We start from the raw sequence: 26890 nt of genomic DNA, 5'->3' as shown, positions 1-26890 counted from the left end.
TCAGAATAATGTTTTAAAATGCATGAAATAATATATATAGGATCACAAAGGAAACTAATTATATCAGTGAGTTTAAAAAGTTCATAGACCTTAGGTTAAGAACCCCTTCCCTATATAAGGGTCATTATTATCAGCATAATAGTAGCAAACACGTATGGAAACAAATATCTTGCTTCAGGCCTCATTTAGTATTACTAATCAGATGATTATTGAACAAAGCTTTTCTGTTATAATCTTAACTTCTACAAGGGAGATACTTTGTTAGATAAAACTCTTTGAATCTGGATTTCACTCTACGAAATCAAAAGCTATTTTATAATCAGCAAACAACAAGCCCAGGAATATCTTGTATTGTTTGAACTTTTCAGTCAGACTGTAGATATGTGTGTTCTGCTATAAAGTAACATTTAAGAAAGTTAATCTGTTAATTTGGTACATTTTCATCAAGAAAACCAATATGTGGTTTGATAGTTATTGGTAGTTTTGTGATCACTTCTGGGGGTGTGTGTATAAATATCATTTGGTCTTTTCAGGTTATTTTGTATCTTCCTTATTTTTAGATATCTTGAGATATCCTCCTTCACACTAACCCCACATATCTAACCTCTTCTCCAGTCTTATCTACCTTCTGCAGGGGGTTATTTCCTCCCTGTCTTCCCCTATGCTTTACCCACCTTCCATCTACACTGTATCCATACAGCTGGTATGTACGTAGTTATTTACATTTTGTTTCCCCCATTATAATATGAACTCCTTGAAGGCAGGGAATGAGACCGTGTTTTTGCCTTTCTTGATATCCCCAGAACTTAGCATGCCACCTCAATGCATAGTAAGCACCTAGCAAATGTTTGTTAACTTACAGTTCACTGTTTGGCTGACTGACTGATTGAAGCAATTCTATAGCTTCTGATTATGCTTCATTCTGTACTTCATTCTTTTTTTTTATTCCAGTAGGATCTTACTCAATTTAGAAAAAGTCGGAAAATTTTTCATTCTATTTAGAAACATAATACTACTTAAGGGTAAGAACTACATAAAACATAAGTGGTTTTGGATGTGCTTTGCATGTCTCATCTCATTGGAATCAAACAAATATTTTGCAGGCAAACAAGTGACTAGCACTTATTACACACTTACCACGTACCAGACACTATGCTAAGTGGATAGGGGATACAAATATGAGAAAAAAGAAAGGTAATACCTGATGGTACCTTCCCACAAGGAGCTTACTTTCCAATGAAGGAAGACAACATATTAAAAGGAGCTAAAAAACAGGGTGGGTGAAGATTAGAAAAGATAACCATGTAGGGACATGGCATCAAAGTCCATGGCATCAGAAGCAGAGGCACAAGGAGAATGAAGCATGGATGGCCTAAGACTATTGCCAAAATGGAAGACCCAGAAGGAAGCCACCAATTGGAGAAGAGGGTCAATATAACCCATATATCTAGGACTGCATATCCCAGATAAATGTTCTGATAGACAAACTCTGTAGGGAGCCCATTCAAATGCATAGCATAATGTGGGCAAAAATTATTCCTTATTCACTTATTCTTTTCTGTAATAATGGTTAAGCCAAATTTTTTTGAGTTGAAAGAAAAGTGTGTCCCATACCCTAATCCCAATTTAATGTAGATAACAAAATGTCCTAACTCCTCATAACTCTATAGGGTAAAAATGCCTCTTGGACTGAGCTATAGAGGTATAAGATAAGTATGAAAATACCTAGTTGCCTCTACTGAACCAAGCTATCAATTAGAGCCATAAACTAGGTTTAACAACCTAGTTGATCAACTTGAGAAGGAGTAAAGTGCTTTAAGCCACTGGATGATATCAGATGATGAAATGTATTAGGATTGGTTGAAAGAAGTAGCCACATCTTGGGGCCCGGGTATGTAAGAAGAGAGTTCTGCAGAAGCACTCATCCTGGCATATGCTTCAGGAGTCACTTAACTCAGTCTTTACAGAAGCAGACACCAAGGTGTACACTGATGATACACAACCAAATGCAAATGTGAACATATAAAGCATCAATTGTTACATAAAAGAAAGAATAATGGGGGAGGAGGTAACCAGTAATTCGTAGAAGAAAATAACTAAAAAGAGGGCAGACTTCTGATAATAATAATAATTCATTTATTTACTGCTATAAGGTTTGCACAGCATTTTTCACAAAGAAAATCTCCGTCAAAGAAAACTCACCCCCATGTGAGTTAGGTGGGGCACAAGTATAGCTATTCCCATTATACATGAGGAAATTGAGGTTAAGAAGGTTGAAGAGACATAACTTGCCTATGGCAACACGCAGGCAGGTGGCAGAGCTCTGATTCAAACTCATGTTTCTAAATGTCCTTTCTGTTATACCACATTGTCACTCTCAGAGGTTAATATAACAATGATGAGAATAAAGCTAAAAATTGAGAGTTTAAGTTTTGAATGCAAAGGAATAAATATACCACATTTTCAGAGGCCCATGCTGGGGCACAACTAGGAGGCAATGACCAAGATGAGGAAAGGGCTAGGAAAAAAATGATATATAAGGAATATATAGGATATAAAGACTTGGGCATATAGAACACTTAATGTGGACAAGACAGTTGTCTTAAAATATCTGAAGGGCTATCATATAGAAAGGGCAGGACCAATTGATGAAAATTACATAAAGAATTTGACTCAGTTTAAATACTTCCTAATAAGCTGTCTCAACATAAATATTATAATAAGCTATAAATATGAATATTACCTCATGAGACAATGATTTTCCTGTCACTGGTAGTCAAACAGAGATCAGATGAATGTCTGTTGTTGGTGATTATCATAGACAAGATTTGTGCATTTGATAAGGGATTGGGCTGAATGGCTTCTAAGGTTCTCCCAATTTTGTGTTTCTATGATAATAAACATTTAAAAACAGTAATTTGTTATTTTAATTTACTCAAATGATTTTTGCTTTGTCCTTGTTTTTTATACTTTAAATAGGTCCCCTTTTCATTTCATATAAAAAATAACGCAATATATCTCATTATCAACTTTCACCCTAAACAGGCTCACAATAGTGACTGAACTGAGAAAATGTCTTAATGGTACATTTCTATACCAACTATTTTTGGCCACTGACACATGAGTTCTTTTCCAATATTTTATCATTTTATATAATATTGTCACAAATATTTGGTATAGATAATTCCAAACTTTGTCCCATGTCTGGGATGTAGAATCCTTCACATCTCCTATTGAAATCTTTATCTTCTTTCAAGTTCCAGTTCAAGTGCTATCTCCTATAAGAAACCTCTTCTAATTTTTCAGTTCATAATACCATCTTCTGCTCCCAGTTTTCTTATAGTCCTTTGTCCAATTTTCTGCTTTGCACTTGTGTTGTGTCATATTTATGTGTTTAAATGTTACCTTATAAGTTACAAATTCTTTCAGGGCTGGGATTGTGTTTAGTTTCACTCTCCTATCCCCATGGCATAGGGCTTTTCTTCTGGTAGACACTTAACAGATTTCTGTTGAATTGAATTGTATCAAAAAAAATAAGCAAATTGAGCTTTACTCTTAAAAGTTCACTACAATGTCATCCTTTTATACATAACGTGCTTCTGAAAGGAAGCAGTGAGATTGAGTTAGCAGCAAGTTTCTACTACTCTAAAGTTTTACAAAGTCAACTTTCAATTGCAGTCATGTTACCATGAAGTAAAGAGAAAATATTTTTAAAGACAAGGAAAGGTCAAACAAACTTGAAAGCCACTTCTTTTGCTTTTAATTTATAACTTTTTCTTGTCCCTCATGACCTTTTTGCTCTCTCAGCATACAACACAGCTGTACACCTCTTCCATGAATAGAAGATCCTATTGATTGACAAGCTACACTACTGACATAGAGTGTCGCCCTTAAAATTCAGTCCATTATTAGACACAGTGTGGCAGAGAATTCACTGGGTATGACCTATATTAGAGAGATGTTGTGAGAAACTGGGAATCCAGGTGAAGCAGCTAGGGAAAACCATCTCCTTGGTACAGGAAGTTCTTTTTCTTTTGGGGAGTCATCCATCAAGTTAAGGAAAACTGCAGGAACATAACCTACTACTTCTTAATGGGCTTCTGCACAGAAAGCTGCTTTGAAGCAGCAGCTGCCCACAGTAAATTTCACTGACCCATGGAGCCTTTTCCAAGTTTTTTTGACTGCTTTGTCTCTTGAGCTACAGCTTAGTGTTGGGTCCAAGTCATACCACCTGACAAAACTAAGCAGGCTCAACAGTATGAGAAATTAAAGTTTTCAGTGATGTTATCTTTTCCAAACTATACCATCAGTAAGAGATGATGCTATGCCATCCACCCATAAAGTGGATTCTCTCTCAGGGAGATGTATCTAACAAAAGGTTTCATTTGGGCATCTGGTATTTTATTGTATACTTATTAATGCATAAGCAATGAAATGTGGGGCCATTCTAAGGCAATATAATAGATTAGGCCTGTACAACCTGTAGCCCATGGGCCACTTGCAGCATGCCAAAGGATTTCGGGCAGCCCATGAAAAATGTAAAGGAAAATTTAGAAGAAATCCTTTAGCAAAGTGGCCTGCAGGCCACAGGTTGTACAGGGCTATAATAGAGTATATAATTCATTCTCCATAATTAAGTAGTTGCTAGTTTGTGAGAACCTCCAGCTTTTACATAACATTATTTTTTTTAATTTTAGTTAACAATCTGGGACAATAGAAAAAAGGCAGTCAGAAATAATGAATAATACATGGATCAATGAGTATTCATAAGTGCATCTGCTATTCCCTTAAGTGCTGAAAAATTCTCCAATTCTTATTTATTTTAATCAGCCAAATTTGAGAGAAAATTAATTTTGGTACAAAATAGGTGCTAAAAAAGATGATTTTAATATGTAAAGATAATGCTATTAATTCACTCTTAATGTCCTTTAGATCTTTTTTTCTAGTCATGATGATGAATTTGTCTAAACCTATCCATAATCCCTTATCTCCCTGTTCCTCCTTGTAATCAAGGGAAGCAATTTATGAGATGTGATCTTGAGCATGTGTACTGCTTGTGTCATGTGTGCCCAGCAACATCATATCTCAAAAATTTTGTGTTTTTAAGTAAATTTTAATTTTAAAAATTTGCTTTTAATTTCCTCAGTTTGACAAATAAAATCAATGTCCTTTTTATTGAGTGGTCAATGAATTTTAGCCTTTAAAAAATTCCCCAAGTAGTTACCCTAATGATATTGCTGCATATATATGGGTGACTACAGATTAGAGGTATAATCATGCCTGTGGACCATAGTGAATCTAACTGAACCTTACAGGAAATGAAATCACAAGCTTGTTTTTAGTGTCATCATTATTATCATCTTATTAGAAGTACAATGTTGCAGAAAAAGTGTTGTACTTAAAGGGTCTACTCTATCACTTCCTAGATATACAATCATGGGCAAGTCGCTTAAGCCTCTCAACTGTTATTTACTTAGCTACCAAACAAGGATAATCATACCCTGCCTGCATCATAGGGTGGTTGTGAGAATCAAAAGAAATAATACATTTAAAGTGCTCTGCAAACCTTAAAGCATTGTACAAATGTCAGCTGTATGATAACCAACAGCTAAATAACTGATGAGTCAACTCATAAATATGATCTAAATGTATGTAATAGGTAGAAAAGCCACTTATGAATTGCTGTTCCTCCATCATAAGTGGTATATTGGTATATGAGACATCTGATGGCTCAGTGCTTCGATAGATACGGTCATGGAGCTGAAACTACACTTGAAGTGTCTTAACAAGTAAAGGGAACAGGGTGGGGTAGTGGGAATAATTCTTGGTTGCTTGCAAAGGGGCAGAGATTGTTCAGAAACATATGTGAAAATCCCATGTCTCTAGTAATCTTAGGCATAAGGCCAAGTGGGTTTCTATAAAGTTGAAATAATAGAGTATATATTTAGTGAAAATGATTCATATCATTGCTTTTGTATAGCTCTTTTGGTCACTGAATTTTTATTAACAAAACTCTCAGGAGAGAAAAAAATATACCAAATTATGGTTAAAAATTTTAATATATACACGTAGTCATCAATCTCAGGTTTCCAATTCACTAAAAATTCAAATATGTTACTGAAGTATAGGTACTGTATCTTTATCAGAACAGCTTCCAGGGAAAGGAAATAACTAATTTTATATTGCTTTCTGTTAGCATAGGCTGAGAGGGTATGAATGGGTTATGAACTGAACAGACAGAGAAAGCATATTAATAAGATCATAGATTCATTTGGAGTATGGAAGCATAATTTTATCTGAACTAATTACTAATGCCTATTAACTACCAGCAATTGGTGGGGAACATTACTAATTTGCATTCTGTAATTACCTCCACCTGCTCAGACAAAATAGAAATAGAAATGAGATAACATAGAAATAGTAAGTCAGCTGGAATCAAATAAAGACCCCAAACAATCAATCAATGAACATTTATAAATTTTTACTGTATGTCATGTTGATGTAACAAGGGATTGGTGAGCAGGCATGCTTGCCCCATTATGGAAAGGACTGGGGAATCTATTTTTGAAAAGGCATGATGTCATGTAATAGAAATGCCTTGGAGAGATTTGGAGCATGTACAAACATTCTTTAACTGGTGCTAGTCAGCTAGCCATAGGATGATAGTTCTAAGCCTCTTTGATTGGCTCTAGAGCTGGAACAAGGCCACATTCAAAAAGGCAATACTCAGCCAGATTCTGCTCCCTTGGCTCCAGCTTTTTCTAGACTTGCTGATATTTGAGAATATCGGTATTTGAGATATGGTCCTTGATGAGCTGCTAAGGGCCGTTAGGCAGAAAAAGGATATTTGAGTTTCTCTCAGCCTAAGCCAGTATGAAGCTAAAAGTGCATAGCCTACTATTGTTTCTGTCTCTGTTCTGTCCATTTTTGGTAGCTTGGAGATGAAGGAGAGTCAAAATGGTTTAAACGCAGTGAGCTTCAATAGGTAAGGAGACAGTGCTACCAGAAGGGAAGATCACAGAAGGTTTTGTGGCCAGCTAGTCCAGAAGTGAATCCTCAAAGTAAAAATAGACCCAGTCCATCTGTGACTGAGACAAGGACACATCCAAGAGCAATGCTACATTTGTATGTGAACTTAGCAGAAACACTGCTAGGTAGAAAATAAGTTAAGGCTGAGTCTTTCCCCAAAGACTACGGTGATATAGAGGTGAGTGTCCTCCAAGGTATTGAAAGGGAATTCCTGTATTTCTGTTCTTGCTAGCTTTTCCAAAGGCCCTATACAAGAAAGTTAGGGTAGGTTTTCCTTTAAAAGATTTTAAAACTGTCATTGAGACTTAGTTCAGTGGACTAAGGTTTGGGCTTCAAGCTTCATGGTCACCTGAGGGGGGAAAAAGCCATTGCACTGAGTTAGGAGGTCCTGCCTCAGGTTTCTGATTTACTGATCAGCAGCATGGTCAGCTCAAGAAAGCCATGCTCAGCTGAACCAATGCTTACACCTCCTTTTGTTAACTATTAGCTATGTACTACCCTTTTGTTATGTAACAAGTTTTGGCCACTGAAACAAGCAAAAAGAAAATTACGTAAGGAACACTGACTGGTAAAATCAGCTAGAGAAGAAAATGAGGGAAGAGAGGACCTGAGAAAAACCTTCCTCTCAGATAAATGTATAGACAATTCTCGCTTTAAATAAATTCACATTACACTAATTCAACTTTACTTGAAGAATACTGAAAGAAATCTGCATTTTCCACCCCCTCCCAAAAAATCTGTTACTTTTACTGTACAGTATTATATGCTCTCTCCCTCTCCTCCTCCTGCTTCTGTCTCTCTCTCTGTTTCTCTCTGTCTCTGTCTCTCTCTCCTTCTTTCTCTCTCTCCCTTTCCCTCTCCCTCTCTCTCTCTTCCTACTTCTGCCCCTCAGCTTGGGATTCTTCAGCCTCCCAACCCACCCACCATAAAGAAAAACCCTCCAAGTGAAAGCAGAACAGTCATGGAGATCATTACCACCAAATTGAGGGGGCTCGGCTTAAGACCTCCAGAGAGAGAAAACTTTTGCTTTATTCCATCTACATACCCATCTGGTACACTGTATGTGTGTCCTTCACCACCCAGGGCTTGTATCTGCCCACCCCACCCATTCAAGCCAAGCCCCCAAGTGTTGCTCCTCCTACTCTAGCTTCTCTCTCCCCCATCCCAAAATGTTTTTCAACTAATGTGCCAGCCCTCTCCCTCCAAGAGGGCCTTCTGCCTCCCTTCCTGCCTCCCTCTCTCCCTTCCTTCCTTAGGTGCTGGGTAAATGTGCATTACTAAATGGAGGTCGGCAGAACAGTCCACTTAGGTAAAGTGAGAACTGCTTGTATTGAGATCTGAAAGCAACTCAGAGACAAGAATACTGGCTAAGGTAGAGATAATCACAGCAAACTATTGTCTATCAGCTAATTTGTATGTGACTTTTTTCAGAATTTTGAAGGCTAAAATTGAGAAATTGTAAATCAAATAACTCTCAGGGAGAACTACGGAAAAATTATTGCATCATGCCTGACAAAAAGACATACTTTTCAAATTAAATCATAAGGAAGAAATGAGTCATCAAATACAAGGCTCTGATTTGAAGTATTGATAGCTGTGGCAGATGGGTGAGAAGTCAGAAGCCGAAGTAAAGACACAGAAAGTAAGAAGAGCTGCTTGCACAAGACAAAATGCAGAACCTGAGAGGAGCTGAGCACAGTGACAGGCCAGTTTTCAGCTGATTTAAGGAGCTATCTGATTGGAAGAAAGCTGATTGGAAAAAAAAAAACCAGAATCCTCCTCCTGTGTGAAGAACTGCTGGGCTTTAGAACCATCTAACAATCTGAGAGAGGAGAAATATTTCAGGATCTTGAGCATGTTGCACTTCACCACCCTCCATGGCTTGAGAGAGAAAAATGAAGGAGCAAAGATGCTTTATATCTGCTTTGCAGTGGGCTGTGTTTATTGGAGAAGTTTTGCATTGGAGGAAAAAAATCTCCCTGGTGTCTGAAGAGCTGTCTGTGGAAAGGCTTCATGATTCTGTTAATATTTACAGCATGAAAGGAAGAAATTCCATTGAGCCCCAAAGCATATCTGAGGAGCTTTGCAGTTCTCCAAATTGGAGGAATTCCTCATCATCATAATAGCTTAATACTGACTGCTTCAGCAGCCCGTAAGTAGCAAAGAAGCCATTTTTCCCTGCAATATGCCTGCGAGGACAAAAAAGAAGCAGCTAGTAGAAAAGTGATTGTTCCTGGGAGATAATATGTGATGCAGACTATTCCAAAGCAATCAAGAACATCAAACTCTTAAGTCAGGAGTACCGTTAATCACATGGGTTTTCCTCTTGTCCCTCACTGCTAGGTTTCTGTAACGTTATGCCCTCTCCCTGCTACAGACACTCCTTGCATTTATGGGAAAGAGGCATCTGGATTTATGCATGGTTGGGACATTTCAAATATCCCTGCTTTTTTTCTATTGAATTGAGAAAATATTATATTTATTATTGCTTTTGCCTTACTGGTTAGTAAATATTCCATGCTTAAGAGTCAACAGTATCATTGTAACTGTTTTGTGTAAATAACAAACACACCAAAGGTACCCTTCCAAAGATTAACCCTGGCACCCTAAGAATTGAACACAGTAGTAAAGGTGGGTCCTACTAAATTATAACAACATCCTTATGGGGTAAGGATTATATTTTATTAATCTATTTCCCCCATAACACCTAGGACATTATATAGGTCAACAAATATTTTTGAATAAATGGAAGAAAATATTTTAACATTAAATATTCCTAAATTGAAACAAATCTGCATGCTTTTTGGATGAGGCTGCTTGAACAACTGCAATTCTCTCAGGATTTCAGTTAGGCAAATAGCATCAATAGTTCCTTCTCACTTCTCACTTAAAAGGAAATCCTTGATTAGAAAAGTATAAGAGGGAAATAAGTGGGTCTGAGAATACTGTGAAAGTTAAGACCCAGTGGTTGTGCACTTTGGGGGATAGGGAGGGAATAGAACGGAAACGTTAATTAAGAGAAAATGTCAGAAATGCATTTTATGTATAAAAATCATTTGCTGACTTTGAATATAAGTTCAACAAATAAGAGGAAATACACGCATTAAATTAAAGCTGTCTTAAGATGTAGAGTTGTTTTTTTGTTTGTTTTGGGGGGGGCTGGAAGCGGATGGTGTGGGAGGGGTAAGGGAAGCTGTACCTGTTGATTTCAATGTGAATAGAATTCCCATCATGGATACTACCTTTACCAATGAATAATAGCAACTTGTGTTGTTTATAAAATTACTTATATAATAACTTGTGCAATTCTTGCACAATATCCTTCTCCTGTACAATTGATACCTTCTTTCCTTGCATTTTTTCAGGTCTTAAAGTACCAAATAAGTCAGAAATGCCAAGCGGAACAGACTTACCTCTCCTGTAAAAGGAAGCTATCAAAATCATGCTTAGTCATGCTCCCAGCATCACTTTCAAAAAGAAACACAGCTTTAACGCAAGAGCTTTCTGGCATCTGTTCTCCTGGCATTTTCTCTTTTTTTACTGGCTTGAATTCCTGGAGTACCTGGACCACCAGAATAAATGAGGAAAAGACATTTGACCCATAAGCAGCCTGGGGTGAGAGGACTTAGAACCAACCAATAGATGTACCAGTCATTTTTCCCAGTATCAGTGATATGTTGATTGGGTGAAGACTCAAAAAAAGAGAAATGTCTCCCCATTCCAATCTATTCTCCACGTAGCTCCCAAAATACGTTTCCTAAAGTGCATTTCTCATCATACCAATTCCCTATTGAATAAAGTCCAGTGACTCTATTATCTCTAGGATCAATTCTTTTGTCTTTTAAAGTCCTCTGCCACCTAGCCCCATATCATCTTTGCAGTATAATTACATACTACTCCTCAGTCTTATTTGTCCTTCATGTGACACTCCATCTCCTTTGCTTTGGCTGTCCCCAACACCTCCTCACCTCCACCTGTTGAAATCCCTATGTTCCTTCAAGGCTTAGACCAAATCTGACACAAAGTCTTTCCTCACCCCATAGCTTCTAGTTGTTCTCACCCTAAAGCACCTTATAACTATTTTGCATATACCTGTATAGGGATACATTGCTACCCCGTGGTACCTAGCACACATTAAGCACTTAAAACTACCTATTGATTAATTAGTTGATTGAGAGTAGAGGGACCAAAAGGGACCAGCCCACTATAAATACCAAATAGCCTACCAAGCTCCAAGTGCTCATAAAAATATTGTCCCCCTGAGACCATTGCTGAAGAGCAACAGTGCTGGAGAGCAACACTGGGGGAAGAGAATTGTAATTTGTTTGTATTTGTTCTGAAGTTCAGGGTGCTGGCTTTTTCCCCTGAACTAATTGAATGCTGTCTGTATGCTCCCCTGAACTAACTGAATGCTGTCTGTATGCTGGATTAAAGTAAGCTTGTCAATCCCTTCACCTCGCTTTCCTTGGTTAAGCAGATCAAAAGAACCTGTGCTTTCCCAGAATGCTGGCAGCCTTCTGGGTGCTGGCTGTGGGTGGATCTTACATCCCCACAGAAGTTGCTAGCCGGATTGTTGAAATAAATGGCGTAGTCGTGGTCAGGATATGCCTTTAACAGGAAAGCATGGTGTTTTGTGGTGCTGGGTTGGTTGAATGTTTCCCTGTTTTGGGACTGCTCTTTGCACTTGGGGTGGCTATGGTTCTGTGGAAGCCTCAGGAGCAAGGAAGGCCTGAAGGAAAACAGGTGGGTGGAAGCGCTGGGCGAGGTTTCCCAGGGGCCCAGAGCAGGAGATAATCCCTTCTTCCCAGGGCTTAAGCTGATAAGCCTGGCCCCGGAGGACTGTGCTGAAAGGGCGAAAAACCTGTACAATTTTGTAGAAATAATAGGATAGTTCAAGTGATTATTATCCCCTGTGAAAAAATGCCCTTTGTATATTTTACAATAAATAGGACTATAATAATAGATTCATGGACTCCACAAGTATGGCTGACGCTGATAAATGCCACAAGCCACTCACAGGGAAGGTGATCTTGTGTGATTAATGGATGAAAGTTTGTATCTGGGGAAAAAATCCTTGAGATCAATCCTAGTCTCTATCTAGGATGGGATCCTCTTAGTTTAGTTTTCCCATTGTGTTCCCTTGTACATCTGGGGAAAGGCTGGGAGGACAATCTTAGTCTCTATCTAGGATGGGATCCTCTTGGTGTTCCTTTTGAAAAGAAACATTTCCCACCTGAGTTTGGCTCTGATATTGGATCTTTGAACAACTGGAATCTCAACCAAACTGGAGATGATTTTATTTGAAGGATAATAGCCCATACTTGCCTACTCTATTTGTTCTTTGTTTTGGTTAACCTTGTTGCTAGTTCTGTCTCCTTTAGGCTTAAGCACCCTACACTTTCAGATGACTGCCTAAGCACGTAGCATTCTTGGAATTCCTGCCAGCTCACTAAAGAAATGACCTCTGGAATGGGACCCTTGGGGCAGGGACAGCTCTACGTCCAATTTCAGCAAGAAGAAGCTATGGAAAATGAGACCTTTACCCCTTACCCCAAGATTTTGAGCCCCAATTGTTCAAGTGGGGGTGAATGATGATACTGTTCTGTGCACTTATTCTGTATTATCCTTGCTGTATTGTTTTATTGTTATAATATTGATCCTATGTAATGGATACAAAGATCTAGGGGTGGACATTTGAATTATTAACAAGTATTTTGGGAATGATTGATTGAAGAGATTATCTTGCTGGGACCTAAGGGTGGCTCACATTTGAATTGTAAACCAATATTTGGGAATGTCACTGAATGATATGTTTTGCTTTATTGTGAATGATATGTTTTAGTTTCCTGCGTAATTGGATCACAATGTTCTAGGATACATAATTTAATTTAAATTATGATTGGATTGTGTCTCCTAGAACATTGTGAGGGATGGAGTGTGTTGGTAAGCAAAATGGCCTTTGTTTTCTTTGAGTGACTCAGTGTATTTCATTGAGCCTTGCTGGGTGCTGGGCCCCAGGCCCAGAGCCCTATTAGGTGTAAAACCTTAGTGGGTGTGGACTGGCAACTAAAATGGGGCCCAAGGTAGGCCTAACTCCAGAGAGGGCCTAGTTTACATGTCTGGGACAGCAGAGGCTTTTAGACCACGTGGGTTTAAGTCAGCCTCTTTGCGAAGATTCATGGGGCTGGCTAAGGGGAGGTGTTAACTCCAGAGCCATGTCCTATTGGATGTTAACCTAATCTATGTGGATGTGAACCTTGCAGGGTCCTAAGGGGAGGGGTCAACTCAAGAACCAATCGCCAGAGCCTGGGCTCTGGTCATTCAGGCGAAGCTTGACGATGTCAAAAACTCTATAAGAGGAGAGAAGACAGCTTGAAGATCCCTTTTTTCTGTTGGAGCAGCAGTGGTGGTGAATGTGACCCTGGGACAGCCTTTGTTCTGAGCTCCCGGGCTGAATCTAGATGTTGGGCAGATGACTAAGCTCAAAGCATGGGCTGATCTGTCACTTCTGCCCTTCAAGAACTGAGACCCCAAGCCGAGCCAGCGGGCAAGTGCAGGTGCTGACGGGACAGGAAGGGCCAGGCCAGCCCAAGACGGAATGAAGCAGGGGCTGCCATGGCTGGGCCACTTCAAGGTGGCTCCTGCCCCTCCCCCCTCCCCTCGAGCAGCATTATGGATCCAAGCTTGTTAAAAGAACTTGAGCTCTTCAAGAAACGAGCCCTCTCCAATCCGTCAGGAGAAAAACATCCAGTACTTTCTAAGTCATCCTCATCTTCCAAGAAGAAGAAAGCCAAGGTTGAGCAGGGAGAATCGTCAGGCTCAAAACAAAATTCAGATCACAGTAATGGATCCTTTAACTTCAAAGCCCTTTCCGGAGGCTCAGGATACAAATTTGGAGTTCTTGCAAAGATTGTAAATTACACGAAGAACCAACACCAGAGAGGCGACACACACCCACTGACTTTAGAAGAAATTTTGGATGAAACTCAGCATTTGGACATAGGATTGAAGCAGAAACAATGGCTGATGTCTGAGGGGCTAGTCAACAACCCCAAAATTGAAGTAGTCGATGGGAAGTACACCTTCAAGCCCAAGTACAACCTGAAAGATAAGAAGGCCTTACTTCGGCTTCTAGACAAGCATGACCAGAGACGCTTGGGAGGAATCCTCCTAGAAGACGTTGAGGAGGGACTGCCCAATGCCCAGAAAGCCATCAAAGCCTTAGGGGACCAGATCATCTTTGTCACACGTCCTGACAAGAAGAAGATCCTTTTTTTCAGTGATAAGAGCTGTCAGTTCACCGTGGATGAAGAATTTCAAAAACTTTGGAGGAGCGCTACTGTGGATTCTATGCATGAGGAGAAAGTTGAAGAGTATCTCAAGCAACAGGGTATTTCTTCCATGCAGGAGTCTGGACCGAAGAAAGTGGCTCCCATTCAGCGAAGGAAGAAACCTGTCTCACAGAAGAAACGGAGATTCAAGACTCACAATGAGCACTTGGGTAGGGTCTTGAAGGATTATTCTCACATTGCTCCGGGCAAACAGTGAGTGCTTTCCCTTCTGATCAGCTGCATTCGCGAAGGATCTCAACTGAGGATGCTTAAGCTGGTGTCAGCTGGAGGGTGGCCCCTTCACTCTGACTGTGGAGAGGAAATGGCTCTGTTTACAGAACCAAGTGGCGAGATACCAGCCTCCTCCCGGCCTTGCTTTGATTGGCATTTCCCTTGGTTTCGCTCATCTGGAGAAAGAGGTGCCTGCCCCTGTCGTCGTCATCTGACGTTTAACTCTGCTTCTGCTTATGGTTCCATGTCTCCCTTCTGTTATTAGAGAAAGTTTGTAGATAGCACTGAATGCAATGTGTGTTTATTCTCAGAGAATCTATTTATAATAAAATCATTGTAGAACTAAAAAATAAATAAATAAATAAAAACTACTTTCAGTGAAAAAAAAAAATATTGTCCCTCCAGGATCTCAACTGTTTTTGTGTTCAGTGGGGAAAAGAATTTCCCATGGAAGCTTAATTTTGATATTTTGTGAAAGTGGGGATTGTTTCCTACAATTTTTTAGTTGGAAGATAATTTCTGTTAATTGGATTTCCTAAAATTCCACTAAAATTATTTTTTTCTTTTTAATCTTTTATATTGTGTCTTCAATAAAATTATTCTTTCAAATGTAAGATGTAACATTATTTTCTTCCTATAATTTCCTTTCTTCTGACCAATTCAGTATATCCTATGCAATTTTAAGTTCATTGTGCCTTTGACTAATTGTACATTATTTCCATTGATATTACGTATTGTTGCATATAGTAATATAAGCTATGTTGTTATTGGCTGCTGCCTTTAGCCTGATATTAGTAATATTACTTCGTAATTATGTGTTGCATTAGACACATTGCTTTTGCATGTCCTATTTGATTTTTATTGCTTAGGTATATACTGCTTATCAACATATAAAGAGAGTCCTAGGACTTTAATTATTTGCATTCCCATCACTGCTTTGTGTAATTTACTTTTAACTATAATTTGAACTCACCAATGACTGAAAACATGATATTTAGTAATGAGAACAGACACAAGCTGAGGATTTTTATTGCAAGGAATTGACCCTGAGTATAAAGATAAACATATTTTAAGAGCATTCGACAGTACTATAAAGGATATGGAGCAACGCAGGGTGATCACTAACAGGTGTGAAGAGGCAGACAAGACCCAGTCTGTTTTCTGCAAATTGCCAGAAACAGTTGATCATTCCAAAATTCCTTGTGAAGAGAGTTAGGAAGAATATTTGAAAAATGATCTCTAAACCTCCCTCTGAAAAAAAAGTTTGTTTAGACAGTTTGAAACCATAATGGGCTAAGAAGGGTTACCTATAGATATACGACAATGTTTAATTGTTAAAAGATTAGCATACTTTTTAAGTCAGAGCTTCCATGGATGGCAGGAAGTCCTTAACTCATGTTAAAATAAGAAGTTTCTCAAGGGCATATCTGTATACCCCTGAAGAAAAACCATTTGAATCTTGTAGTAGTCATGTGACTAAAGTACTATAGTATTTTTAAAATTCCATTTTATTTAATTTTCAGTTCCAAATTCTCTCCCTTCCTCCTCTGTGACTAAAGATTAAAGATGTTGAGTCTGTCTACTAGACACCTCAACTTGAATATCTTATGACCATGTCAAACTCAACATTTCTAAAGTGGAACTCATTATTTTCTCTCTCCACAAGACCCACTCTTAATTTTCCTACTTATGTATAGGAAACCATCCTTCTGGTAACTAGTTCTTCAAACTCAGTCATCTGTTCTTCACTCTCCCCCTTTCCCTCATCCTCTATATTCAACCAATGACTAATTCTTCTTAATTCTATGTCTGTAATATCTCAAACCTATCTCTTGTTCTCTACCTTCACAACCACAACCTTAGTTCAGATTATTATATTCTCTCACCTGGACTATTGCAGAAGTCTCTCAATTGGTCTCCTTGCCTCAAGTCCCTCTGCTCTACACAGTATCTTCATCAAAGATGGCAGTCTTCATTAGGCAAGATCTAACCATATCAGAAGACTGGAGATATGATTCCATTGGTATCGGGAACTCTGGGATCAGGAAACTACCTTTATCCATGTTAAGACTTCCCTAGAGCACTAAGAGGTTGAATGACCTCATATGATCAAAGATTCATAGATTTAGAGCTGGAAGTAAACTTAGACTTCATTGTTCCTAATGCCTTCCTTTTACAGAAGAGGAAAATGAGGCATAGCGAGGTTGACTTGCCCAGGGTGACACAAATAATAAGTTTTTGAGGAAAATTTTTAATCCAGGTCTTCATGACTGTAAGTTGAGTGACCTATGTCATCTTTCCTCATACTTAATAAATTTGAATGGTTCTTGATTACTGCTAGGATTAAATATAACTTCCTTGTTGGATATTTAAAGTCCTTCACAACTTGACCCTAGCCTACCTTTAAAGCCTTCTAGCACACTATTTCCTTCATATATACTACCAGTTAAATTGGATCTTCTGTTCCTCATACATGTCATTCCCATGGCACTCCATCTTTCAGCTCCACACCTTTGTGCTGGCTCTCTAATGCCTGGAATGCACACCTTCCTTACCTCCACCTACTAAAATTCCTAATTTTCTTCAGGACTCAATTCCAATACCACCTTTTGCACCTGAAGCTACACCTGAAGCCTTCCCTGACTGATCCCCCAGATATTGGTGTCTTTCCCCCACAAATCCCCTTGGACCTACCATGTATATATCTATATGCATATATGTTATCTTCCCTAATTAGGCTGTGTGGTCCTCAGTGACAGAGATTTTTTACTTTTGTTTTTGTATACTAAACACCAAGAATAGTATCTGGCACATAGTGCTTATTGCATGCTTATTGATGGATTTATGTGTATTTGGGCTTTATCAGAATGAGGCTGACATTTTCTGAGAAAGTGATGGGTGTTATAAAAGGAATACATACATTGAAGTTTTCACATTTCTACATCTACAGAAAATCTTCAGTGTCCACATGGATTCAAACCAATTCCACCCTATAAGATACTAAAGAAATATTGTAGGCAGTAATCTGGGTTCAACAATTATGCACTTTGATCATCTATAAATCCTTTTTAGAACTTTGAATAAAGATAAAAATAAGTGACAGCAGGGAATATTCATTAACAGAGCTTTGATTCCTTCAACTCAGAAATGGATCCAGACAGATTTAATGCTGGTGACTCTCTAGTGCCTAAAGAATGAAAGAACTGGTTGAGAAAATTACATTGGCAAAAAGATAGGCATATTCTCATTGCACAAGTAGGATGGGAGATGACATGCATTATACCCAAAATTGACTTCAATGACTCCCAACATTTTTGAGATTGATCTTAGATGATGACCCCAATTGTAATAGAAGATCTCAAAGTCTGAAAAAATATTGTTCAATGATATCATCTTAGAGTACAGCAAGTCTAAATATATTATTTATATATCATCTGGTTCAGAAGAATGGGAAAATATTAGAGTACCAGACCTTGAACAAGAAAAATAAAGTAGACCATCGCCATGGCAAGATTTATTAGATGACCAGTGCTTTTTAGTATTGGACTTTTGATACTGTATACTCTCATATACATATGGCAGAAAAAGACAAGGATAAATCCATTTTCATCTGCCCAGCTGCATTCTACAAGTTTGAGTATATGCCCAATGGCATCTTAGGAGTACCTACTGCCTTTCAAAAACTTATGGTTTTGAACCTAAGTTCAAAGATACATGGATAACCTCATTGTTTTTAGAAAGAGATTGGAAAAAGACAAAGAAAGATTTGTGGAAGTGTTGGATTGTGGAAGAAGTAAGCTCATCTGAAGCTGTTAATTGACAAGTTCCAGTTGTGGGTTTTTTGTTATGGTTTTTGCAGTCACAAACAATGGGTTACACAGTATCTCAGATAGAAGTGAACACTGACACAGATTAAAATGAAGTGATCATAAACTGGCCAAGTTCAAAAAAGCTTGAGTACACAGAAATTTCTTAAATATGGCAGCTATTATTTAAATTTCATGAAGAATTATGGTTTCATTGCTAAAAAACCCTTAATGTTCTCACTTATTTTATAATAATCAATGAGAACTGGAAAGAAAAGGCCAGAAAAGATTAGTTTGGTCTGAACTACCTGAAACATTTGTTGGAATAAGAGATGTGAAAAACCTTTTAAGGACTTGTTTAACTGCCACAGATGTTCACCAATGGTTGAACCTGTAGACCAATATATCCTTTGGCCTATTTGAGAGTAATAGTCTTCTAGCCTAGAAAGCAGTTTCATACCAAGAGAGTGATAGTTACCAGAAAACAATAATATTTGTCAGTAAAGGACTTACTGAGTTGAGCTGCATTACACAATGAAGTGGACTTTCACTAAGAAGTTCAAAGATTGTGTATATGGAATTAAATTTCAGGAAAGAATATACAACAATTTGCTAATCAGCACCAAGAGTGATCTAGCACAAGAAAATTACTAGTTACCTAGATTCAAAGGTAGGAGCTTCTAGGAAGGAATGGAGACTGTCTGTGGGAGCTGACTTTGGGAGATTGAAGTTGTATTTCTATTGCTTAAAAAAATTACAATATGGAGCTATGTAAATAGAGTGCTGTAACAAGCATTATAACTCAACAATGCACCAGGAAACATTTGGTGCTCCTCATGAAGTTTTGCTCAATAGTAATGAAGGCATTAAAAGAAAACTTTAGGCATCTGGGCCAAAACACTTGAGCTAGTAAGAAACCATTTTCTGACTGAATATGTGGTTTTTGTGACTAAAAAAAAGCACAAGTAATATCAATACTAAACTTATATGCACCAAAAGGCCTAGCATCCAAATACTTAAATAAACATTAAACGAGTTACAGGAGAAAATAATAAAACTATACTAGTGGGGCACCTCATCTTGCCCCTCTATGAGACAGACAAATTTAACAATAAAGTAAATAAGAAAGAAGTCAAAGAGATGAATAAAATCTTAGGAAAGTTAGATATGATAGATCTCTGGAGAAAATTAAATGGAAATTGAAAGGAATATATCTTTTTCTAAGCTGTACATGGCACCTTCACAAAAACTGATCATATATTAACCATATTCAGAAAAGCAGAAATATTAAACACACCTTTTCAGACCATAATGCAATAAAAATTACACTTGATAAAAGGCTGCAAAAGCACAGATTAAAAGCTAATTGGAAACTAAATAATCTAATCCTGAAGAATGAGTAGATCAAAGAACAAATCATAGAAACAATCAATAGCTTCATTAAAGAGAATGACAACAATGAGATAACATTCCAAACTTTGTTAGATGCAGACAAAGGTACTGCCTAGGGGAAAATTTACATCTCTAAATGCACACATCAATAAAAGAGAGAAAGATCAGGTCAATGAATTGGGCAAGGAGCTAAAAAAATAGAAAAAGAACAGATTTTAAATGCCCAATTAAACAACAAAATGGAAATCCTGAAAATCAAAGGACATATCAATGAAAATGAAAATACAAACACAAAATGCTAAACTAATAAATGAAACTAAGAGCTGGTTTCATGGGGGGGGGGGAACAATAAGACAGACAAACTAGTGGTTAATTTGATTTTTTAAAAAAGAAAACCAAATTGTGGTATCAAGAATGGAGAAGGTGAGCTAAGATGGCAAAGTAAGCAGTAAATCACCATAACTCTTCCATATTCACCTCCAAACAACCATAAAATAGCACCTCAAAACAAATCCTGGAACATAAGAATCACCAAAAAGACCAGGCAAAACATTCTTTTAGCCTATGAAACTTGGAAGATCACCAGGAAAGGTCTGTCTCATTCTAGCAAAAGATTAACACAATCCAGGACAGAATGTGTCCCAGTAGAGCAGCAGCAAGTCCTGCCTTAGCAAACCAGTGGGAGATCCTGAGTCCCACTGTGGTGCAGCAAGCAAACCTTAACAACAGGACCACTACCACCACCCCTATGTGCCTGAGCATATCCAGGGAAAGGGGCAGACTCTAGCTCCAGTAACTACCACATGTTTCAGCATAGCCCCAGACAAACAGGCAGTTTTCAGTAGCCAGACAACCACATGCTTCAATATAGCCCTGGGCAAAGTGGCAGCCAGGACCAGACTGCCACATGTTTCACTGTAGCTCCAGGAAAACACAGAATCACCCCACTGGCCTCAGCATATGCCAGACATCAGCACTAGGACCGAAGCTCTGCATGAATTAAGGTGCCAGACTCTGCTGCCATCAACAGCATGAGCCACAACCTCCCATCCCATCCCCTTAGCACAGCACCAGACATGAGGATACTCCATGGGGTTCAGGGCAAGATCAGTGTAACACCAGGTAAACAGTCAGGGCCTACAGTCTCTGGCACAAGAAGCCTAAGACATTTCCCCTTCCACCTGGGAATCAGAGTTCAATTTTTAAAAGAAAGAGAAAAGGCCAAAAAAAGATGAGCAAAAAAACAACAAAAAGAAAAGGAATCTGACCAGAAAAAAATTATTATGGTGACAGGGAAAATCAAGACACAAACTCAGAAGATGAAAACAATGTCAAAACACCTGTGGGTGAAACCCCAAAGAAAAATGGGAATTGGTCTCAAGCCCAGAAAGAATTCATGTAAGAGCTCAAAAAGGAGCTTTAAAATCATATAAGAGAGCTAGAAAAACAAGAGGGAACATAAATGAAAATAATATGAGAGAAATATGAAAAAAGAGTCAACAGTTTTTAAAAAGAAAACAATTGCTTAAAAAGTATAATTGGCCAAATGGAAAAGGAGATACAAAAATCCACTGAAGAAAACAACTCCTTAAAATTTACAGTTGGCCAAATGGAAAAGGAAGTACAAAAGCTAACTGAGGAAGATAACACCTTAAAGCTAAAATTGGGAAAGTAGAAACTAATGTCTCTATGAGACATCAAGAATCAAACAAATTCAAAAAAATGAAGAAATAGAAGAAAATGTAAAATACTTCATTAGAAAAAATACTGACCTGGAAAATAGATAAAGGAGAGAGAATGTCAGAATCATTGGACTACTTGAAAGCCATAATCAGAAGTAGAATCTTGAGAGCATGTTTCAAGAAATCACCAAGGAAAACTACCCTCATATCATGGAACAAGAGGGTAAAATGGGCACTGAAAGAATCCACCAACGACCTCAGGAAAGAGATCCCAAAATAAAAACTCCAAGAAACATTACAGCAAATTATAAACTATCAGGTCAAGGAAGAAGTAATTCAAGTGGACAGAAAGAAACAATTTAAATATGGGGGAGCCATAGTCAGGATTACACAAGACTTGGCAGCTGCAGTTTTAAAGGATTGGAGGTCACAGAACATGATATTCTGGAAGGCAAAGGAGCCAGGTGCAAGGCCTACAACCAAGAATCACCTACCTGGCAAAATTCTCATTTTCATTTAGCAGCCTCTGAATTTCCCCATCATTTTCATCAAACCAGACTTGGTGTTTGCAAGTGTTTTGATCCAGATGAGCAAATGCAGTGCTATACACCAAATCTCTGAAAGCTGACCACTCCTTTTCTGCTCTACTATTGCCAACTGTGTGTTGCCTCAACTTTTCCTACAAGTTAACATCAAATTGTTTGCATTCAGAGAAGAGCTCCAATTTGTTGACATTAATTCTTCTGGTAGTCATTTTGCCTTGGGGACACCACTTTTGTTGAATGCAAATATTTAGCTTTGAGAGGATCAGTCTATGATCAGTCCAGCACTCTGCATTAACATTGCCTTCATCACTCTCACATCCTGTGTGTCTCTCCTCCTTACTATCACATAGTGTAAAAAATGCCAATGCTTGTTTCCAAAGGAACATATGGGAGACTGACTACCAAACTGAAGGTACAGTGTTTCCCCATGTATAAGACACACCTTAATTTTGAGGCCTGAAATTTGAAAAAAAATGTAATATTCATACAAGCCCTCATCACTGTCAAAACTCCCATCCATTATCTTGTCCCCATCTCACTGTCTTCATATATTGTTTCGTCCTTAATTCCATCTATGGCATTTGAAATGCCACACTTCTTAAATGACTTGACAACAATCTCAATCTTGATATCCCAGGATCTTTTCACGCAGGTACAAACTTCTCCTACAGTTGGTTTCTTCACTCTTGCCTCTCATGGCCTTCTTCTGCCATGGTGTTTTCAGTAGGGTTTCCTCTTCCTGTAGCCAGTCTCAGATTGTTTTCTCAGTTGGAGGAGGACCAAACTTACATTCAGCAGCACGATTTCCATTCATTTTTGCAAATTGGATCACTTTTAACTTGAATTCAGCACTGTACAAAAATCTTTTCTAAGCCATTTCTGGGCAGAACATGGCAAAAGGTAACCTAATATATTGGTAACAAATGTGAAGCAATGAGCACAAAGACAACAAGCCCAAAAAAGCGGGAAATGCAAGTAAAAGAATCTACAACAATGAGTGCAAAAACAAGCACGAAAAAGTGGGAAATGCAAGTAAAAAAATATACAACCACTGTATAAGATGCAACCAGTTTTTAGACCCCAAATTTTTCAAAAAAAGTGTGTGCCTTATACATGGGGAAATATGGTACACAGAGCCATTGTGCTGACCTCATTGTTGTATGCCTGTGAAACCTGGATTGTATACCAGAGCCACTCAAGGAAACTGAATAGCTTCCATTTGATTGTCTTAGGAAGATTCTGAAGATCACCTGGCAGGATGAGGTACCAGACACTGAAGTCCATACTCAAACTAAACTGCCAACCATTCAAACTCTGCTTCAGAGAGCACAACTCTGATGGTCTTGCCCTGTTGTTTGAATGCAAAACATATGCTTGCCAAAAAGACTATTTTATGGAAGACTCACACAGGGTAAACATTCACATGATGGTCAGAAGAAACTATTCAAGGATACTCTCAAGGTCTCTCAAGAACTTTGGAATTGATTTGTGACATGGGAGACACTGGCACAGGACCACTCAGCATGGCATGACCATATCACAAAAGGTTTTGTGCTCTGTGAGCAAAGCAGAATTGAAAGAGTTCAAAGGAAATACAGGATGCATAAATTTAGAGAATCTACCCCAAATGTTCACATGGGGGTGTGAACCTGGGCCTGACCTTTGGTAGAGCATTCTGAGCTCATATTGGTCTGATCAGCCATAGTCAGAACTCATTGAAACTTCACTCTAGCACCGTGATATCATTTTGGTCCTCTTCGAGAACAAAAGACAACAAACCAAGCAACCAAGCTGGCTAAGTTAAGCATAATACTTCAAGGGGAAAACAGTCATTCAACAAAATAGAAGGACTTCAAACTTTCATAGGAAGACCAGATTTCAACAAAAAATTTTATCTCCAAAATCAAGACCCAAGAGAAACCTAAAAAATGTAAAAGCGAAAAGAAAATTTAAAGGATTCAATGGAGCTGAACTGTTTATATTGTTACATGTGAAGATGATACTTGTAATTCATAAAAAGTTTACAGCTAGAAGGACTATATGTAGACAGAGGGTATGGGCATAAGGTGAATTTGAGGGAATGATATTAAAAAAATTTAAGGGATGAGAAAGAGTACAAAGGGTGCAGAAGGAAGAGAGGGGTAGGATGGGGTAAATCATCTCACGTGAACAGGTGAGAAAGATCTATTACAGTGGAGGGGAAGATGGGAGGGTGGAAGATGAGCATCTCTTGAACCTTACTTAATTAGTATTGGCTGAAAGATGAAATCATATACACAATCAGTTGAATATAGAAATTTATCTTACCTGATGGGAAAGTAGGAGGGGAGGAGATCAAGTAAAAGGGGAAGTGGGGACTGACAGAAGAGGAAGTAGTAAACAGAAAAAAAACCACTAGTGAGGCGGGAAGGGGTGAAGGGAGAGAGAGGACAAACAGAGGGAAGAATAAGATGGAGGAAAATTACAACACAGATAGTAATTATAACTGTAATGTGATTGGGATGAAGTCTCCAATAAAAAGGAAGTAGATAGCAGAGTGGATCAAAAACCAGAATTCTACAATATGTTGTTTTCAAGAAACAGACTTGAAGCAGAGAGACACATATGGAGTAAAGGAAAGGGGCTGGAACAGTATCTATTATGCTTTAGCTGAAGTCAAAAAAGCAGGGATGGCAATTCTGATCTCGGACAAAGTAAAAGCAAAAATAGACCTAATTAAAAGAGATAAAGAAGGAAACTACATTTTCCTAAAAGGTAGCATAGACAATGAAACAACATCAATACTAACCATATATGCACCAAATGGTATAGCATCCAAATTCAAAAATAAGTTAATTGAGTTACAGGAAGAAATAGACAACAAAACTATACTAGTGGGGGACCTCAACTGTCCCCTATCAGAAATTGATAAATCCAACCAAAAAAGAAACAAGAAAGAAACTAAGGAGATAAATAGAATACTAGAAAATTTAGATATGGCAGACCTTTGGCATGATTTAGACATAAAGGGTGACACCATAAACAAATTAGAAGAGCGAAGAATAGTCTACCTGTGTAATCTATGGGGAGGGGAAGAATTCATGACCAAATAGGAGATAGAGAGCATTATAAAATGTAAAATAGGTTGTTTTGATTATATTAAATTAAAAAGCTCTTGTACAAACAAAACCAATGTAACCAAGATCAGAAGGAAAGCAGAAAGACGGGAAACAATCTTTACAGCAAGTATCTCTGATAAAGGCCTTATTTTTTTAAAAATATATAGAGAACTATGTGAAATTTACCAGAAAGAAGCCATTACCCAATTGATAAATGGTTAAAGGATATGAACAGACAGTTTTCAGAGGAAGAAATCAAACCTATCTATAGGCATATGAAAAAGTGCTCTAAATCACTTTTGATTAAAGAAATGCAAATTAAAATAACTCTGAGGTACCACTTCACATCTATCAAATTGGCTAATAAGACAGAAAAGGAAAATTATAAATGCTGGAGAAGATGTGGAAAACTGGGACACTAATGCACTGTTGGTGGAGTAATGAACTGATCCAACCATTCTGGAGAACAATTTGGAACTATGCCCAAAGGGCTATAAAACTGTGCTTACCCTTTGATCTACTAATATGACTACTAGGTCTGTATCCCAAAGAGATCATAAGAAAGGGGAAAGGACCTACATGTGCAAAAATATTTATAGCAGCTCTTTTCATGGTGGCAAAATATTGGACATTGAAGGGATGCCTATAAATTGGAGAATGGTTGAACAAGTTGTGAATGCAATGGAATACTATTTTGCAATAAGAAATGAAGACCAGGCAAATTTCAGAAAAACCTGACTTGATGTACAAACTGATACAAAATGAAATGAGCAGAAGCAGGAGAACGTTGTACGTACGTAGCATCAGCAACATTGTGTAATGATCATCTATGAATGATTCAGCTCTTCTCAGCAACACAATGATCCTAGACAAGTACAAAGGACTCCCAAAGGAAATTACTATCCATATCCAGATAACTGATGGAGATCAAAGCATTTTTTCACTTACTTTGTTCTATTTCATTTTTCTTTCGATCTGTTTCTTCTTTCATAACTGTGAGTAATGTGGAAATATTTTTACATGATAGCACATGATAAACTATGCCAAACTGCCTACCATTTCCAGAAAAGAGGGAGGGAGGAAAGGAGGGAGGGAAAAAAACATGCAACTCAAAACCTTGTAAAAATGAATTCTAATAATTTTCTTGACATGTAACTGGGGAAAAACAGAATTCCATTTTTTAAAAAATAAGTATATTACAGAAGAATGGAAAAAAAGCATATGTCAGACCTATGGATAAGGGAAGAGTTTATGAACAAACAAAATACAGAGGAGATTATAGAAAGTAAAATAAATAATTTTGATTTGTTTATTCAGTTGTTTCAGTTGTGTCTGATTCTTCATGACCCATTTGGAGTTTTCTTGGCAAAGAGACTGGAATGGTCTGCCATTTCCTTCTCCAGCTCATTTTGCAGATGAGAAAACTGAAGCAAACAGAGTTAATTGACTTGCCCAGGGTCACACAACTAGTAAGTGTCTGAGGCCAGATTTGAACTCAGGTAGATGAGCCTTCCTGACTCTGGGCCCAGAGCTCTGTCCACTGTACCAACTAGCTGCCCAATTTTGATTATATGAAATTAAAAAAAAAACTTTTGCACAAACAAAACTAATGCAGCTAAAAGTAGAAAGAAAACAGGAAACTGAGGGTAGGGGTGGGAATTCGCAATAAGTTTCTCTGATAAATGCCTCATTTCTCAAATATATAGGGAACTGAGCCAAATTTATAAAAATAAGAGTCATTACCCAGGTGGTAAATGGTGACAGGATATAAACAGG

General features: G+C 38.0%; 2 protein-coding genes across 2 annotated transcripts in view; one reads left to right on the top strand and one right to left on the bottom strand.

Moving 5' to 3' along the window:
- Window positions 1-26890, bottom strand: part of SLC25A21 (solute carrier family 25 member 21) — a 765710-nt gene that overhangs the window by 471504 nt on the left and 267316 nt on the right. The window lies entirely within an intron of this gene.
- Window positions 13702-14577, top strand: LOC118844815 (general transcription factor IIE subunit 2-like). Its single transcript, XM_036752804.1, has one exon. It carries the CDS (start codon window positions 13702-13704, stop codon window positions 14575-14577), a length of 876 nt encoding a protein of 291 aa, XP_036608699.1.

Source organism: Trichosurus vulpecula, chromosome 3, assembly GCF_011100635.1.
Source record: "Trichosurus vulpecula isolate mTriVul1 chromosome 3, mTriVul1.pri, whole genome shotgun sequence".
Taxonomy (NCBI): Eukaryota; Metazoa; Chordata; class Mammalia; order Diprotodontia; family Phalangeridae; genus Trichosurus; species Trichosurus vulpecula.
This window is presented reverse-complemented; position numbering and strand designations above follow the sequence as displayed.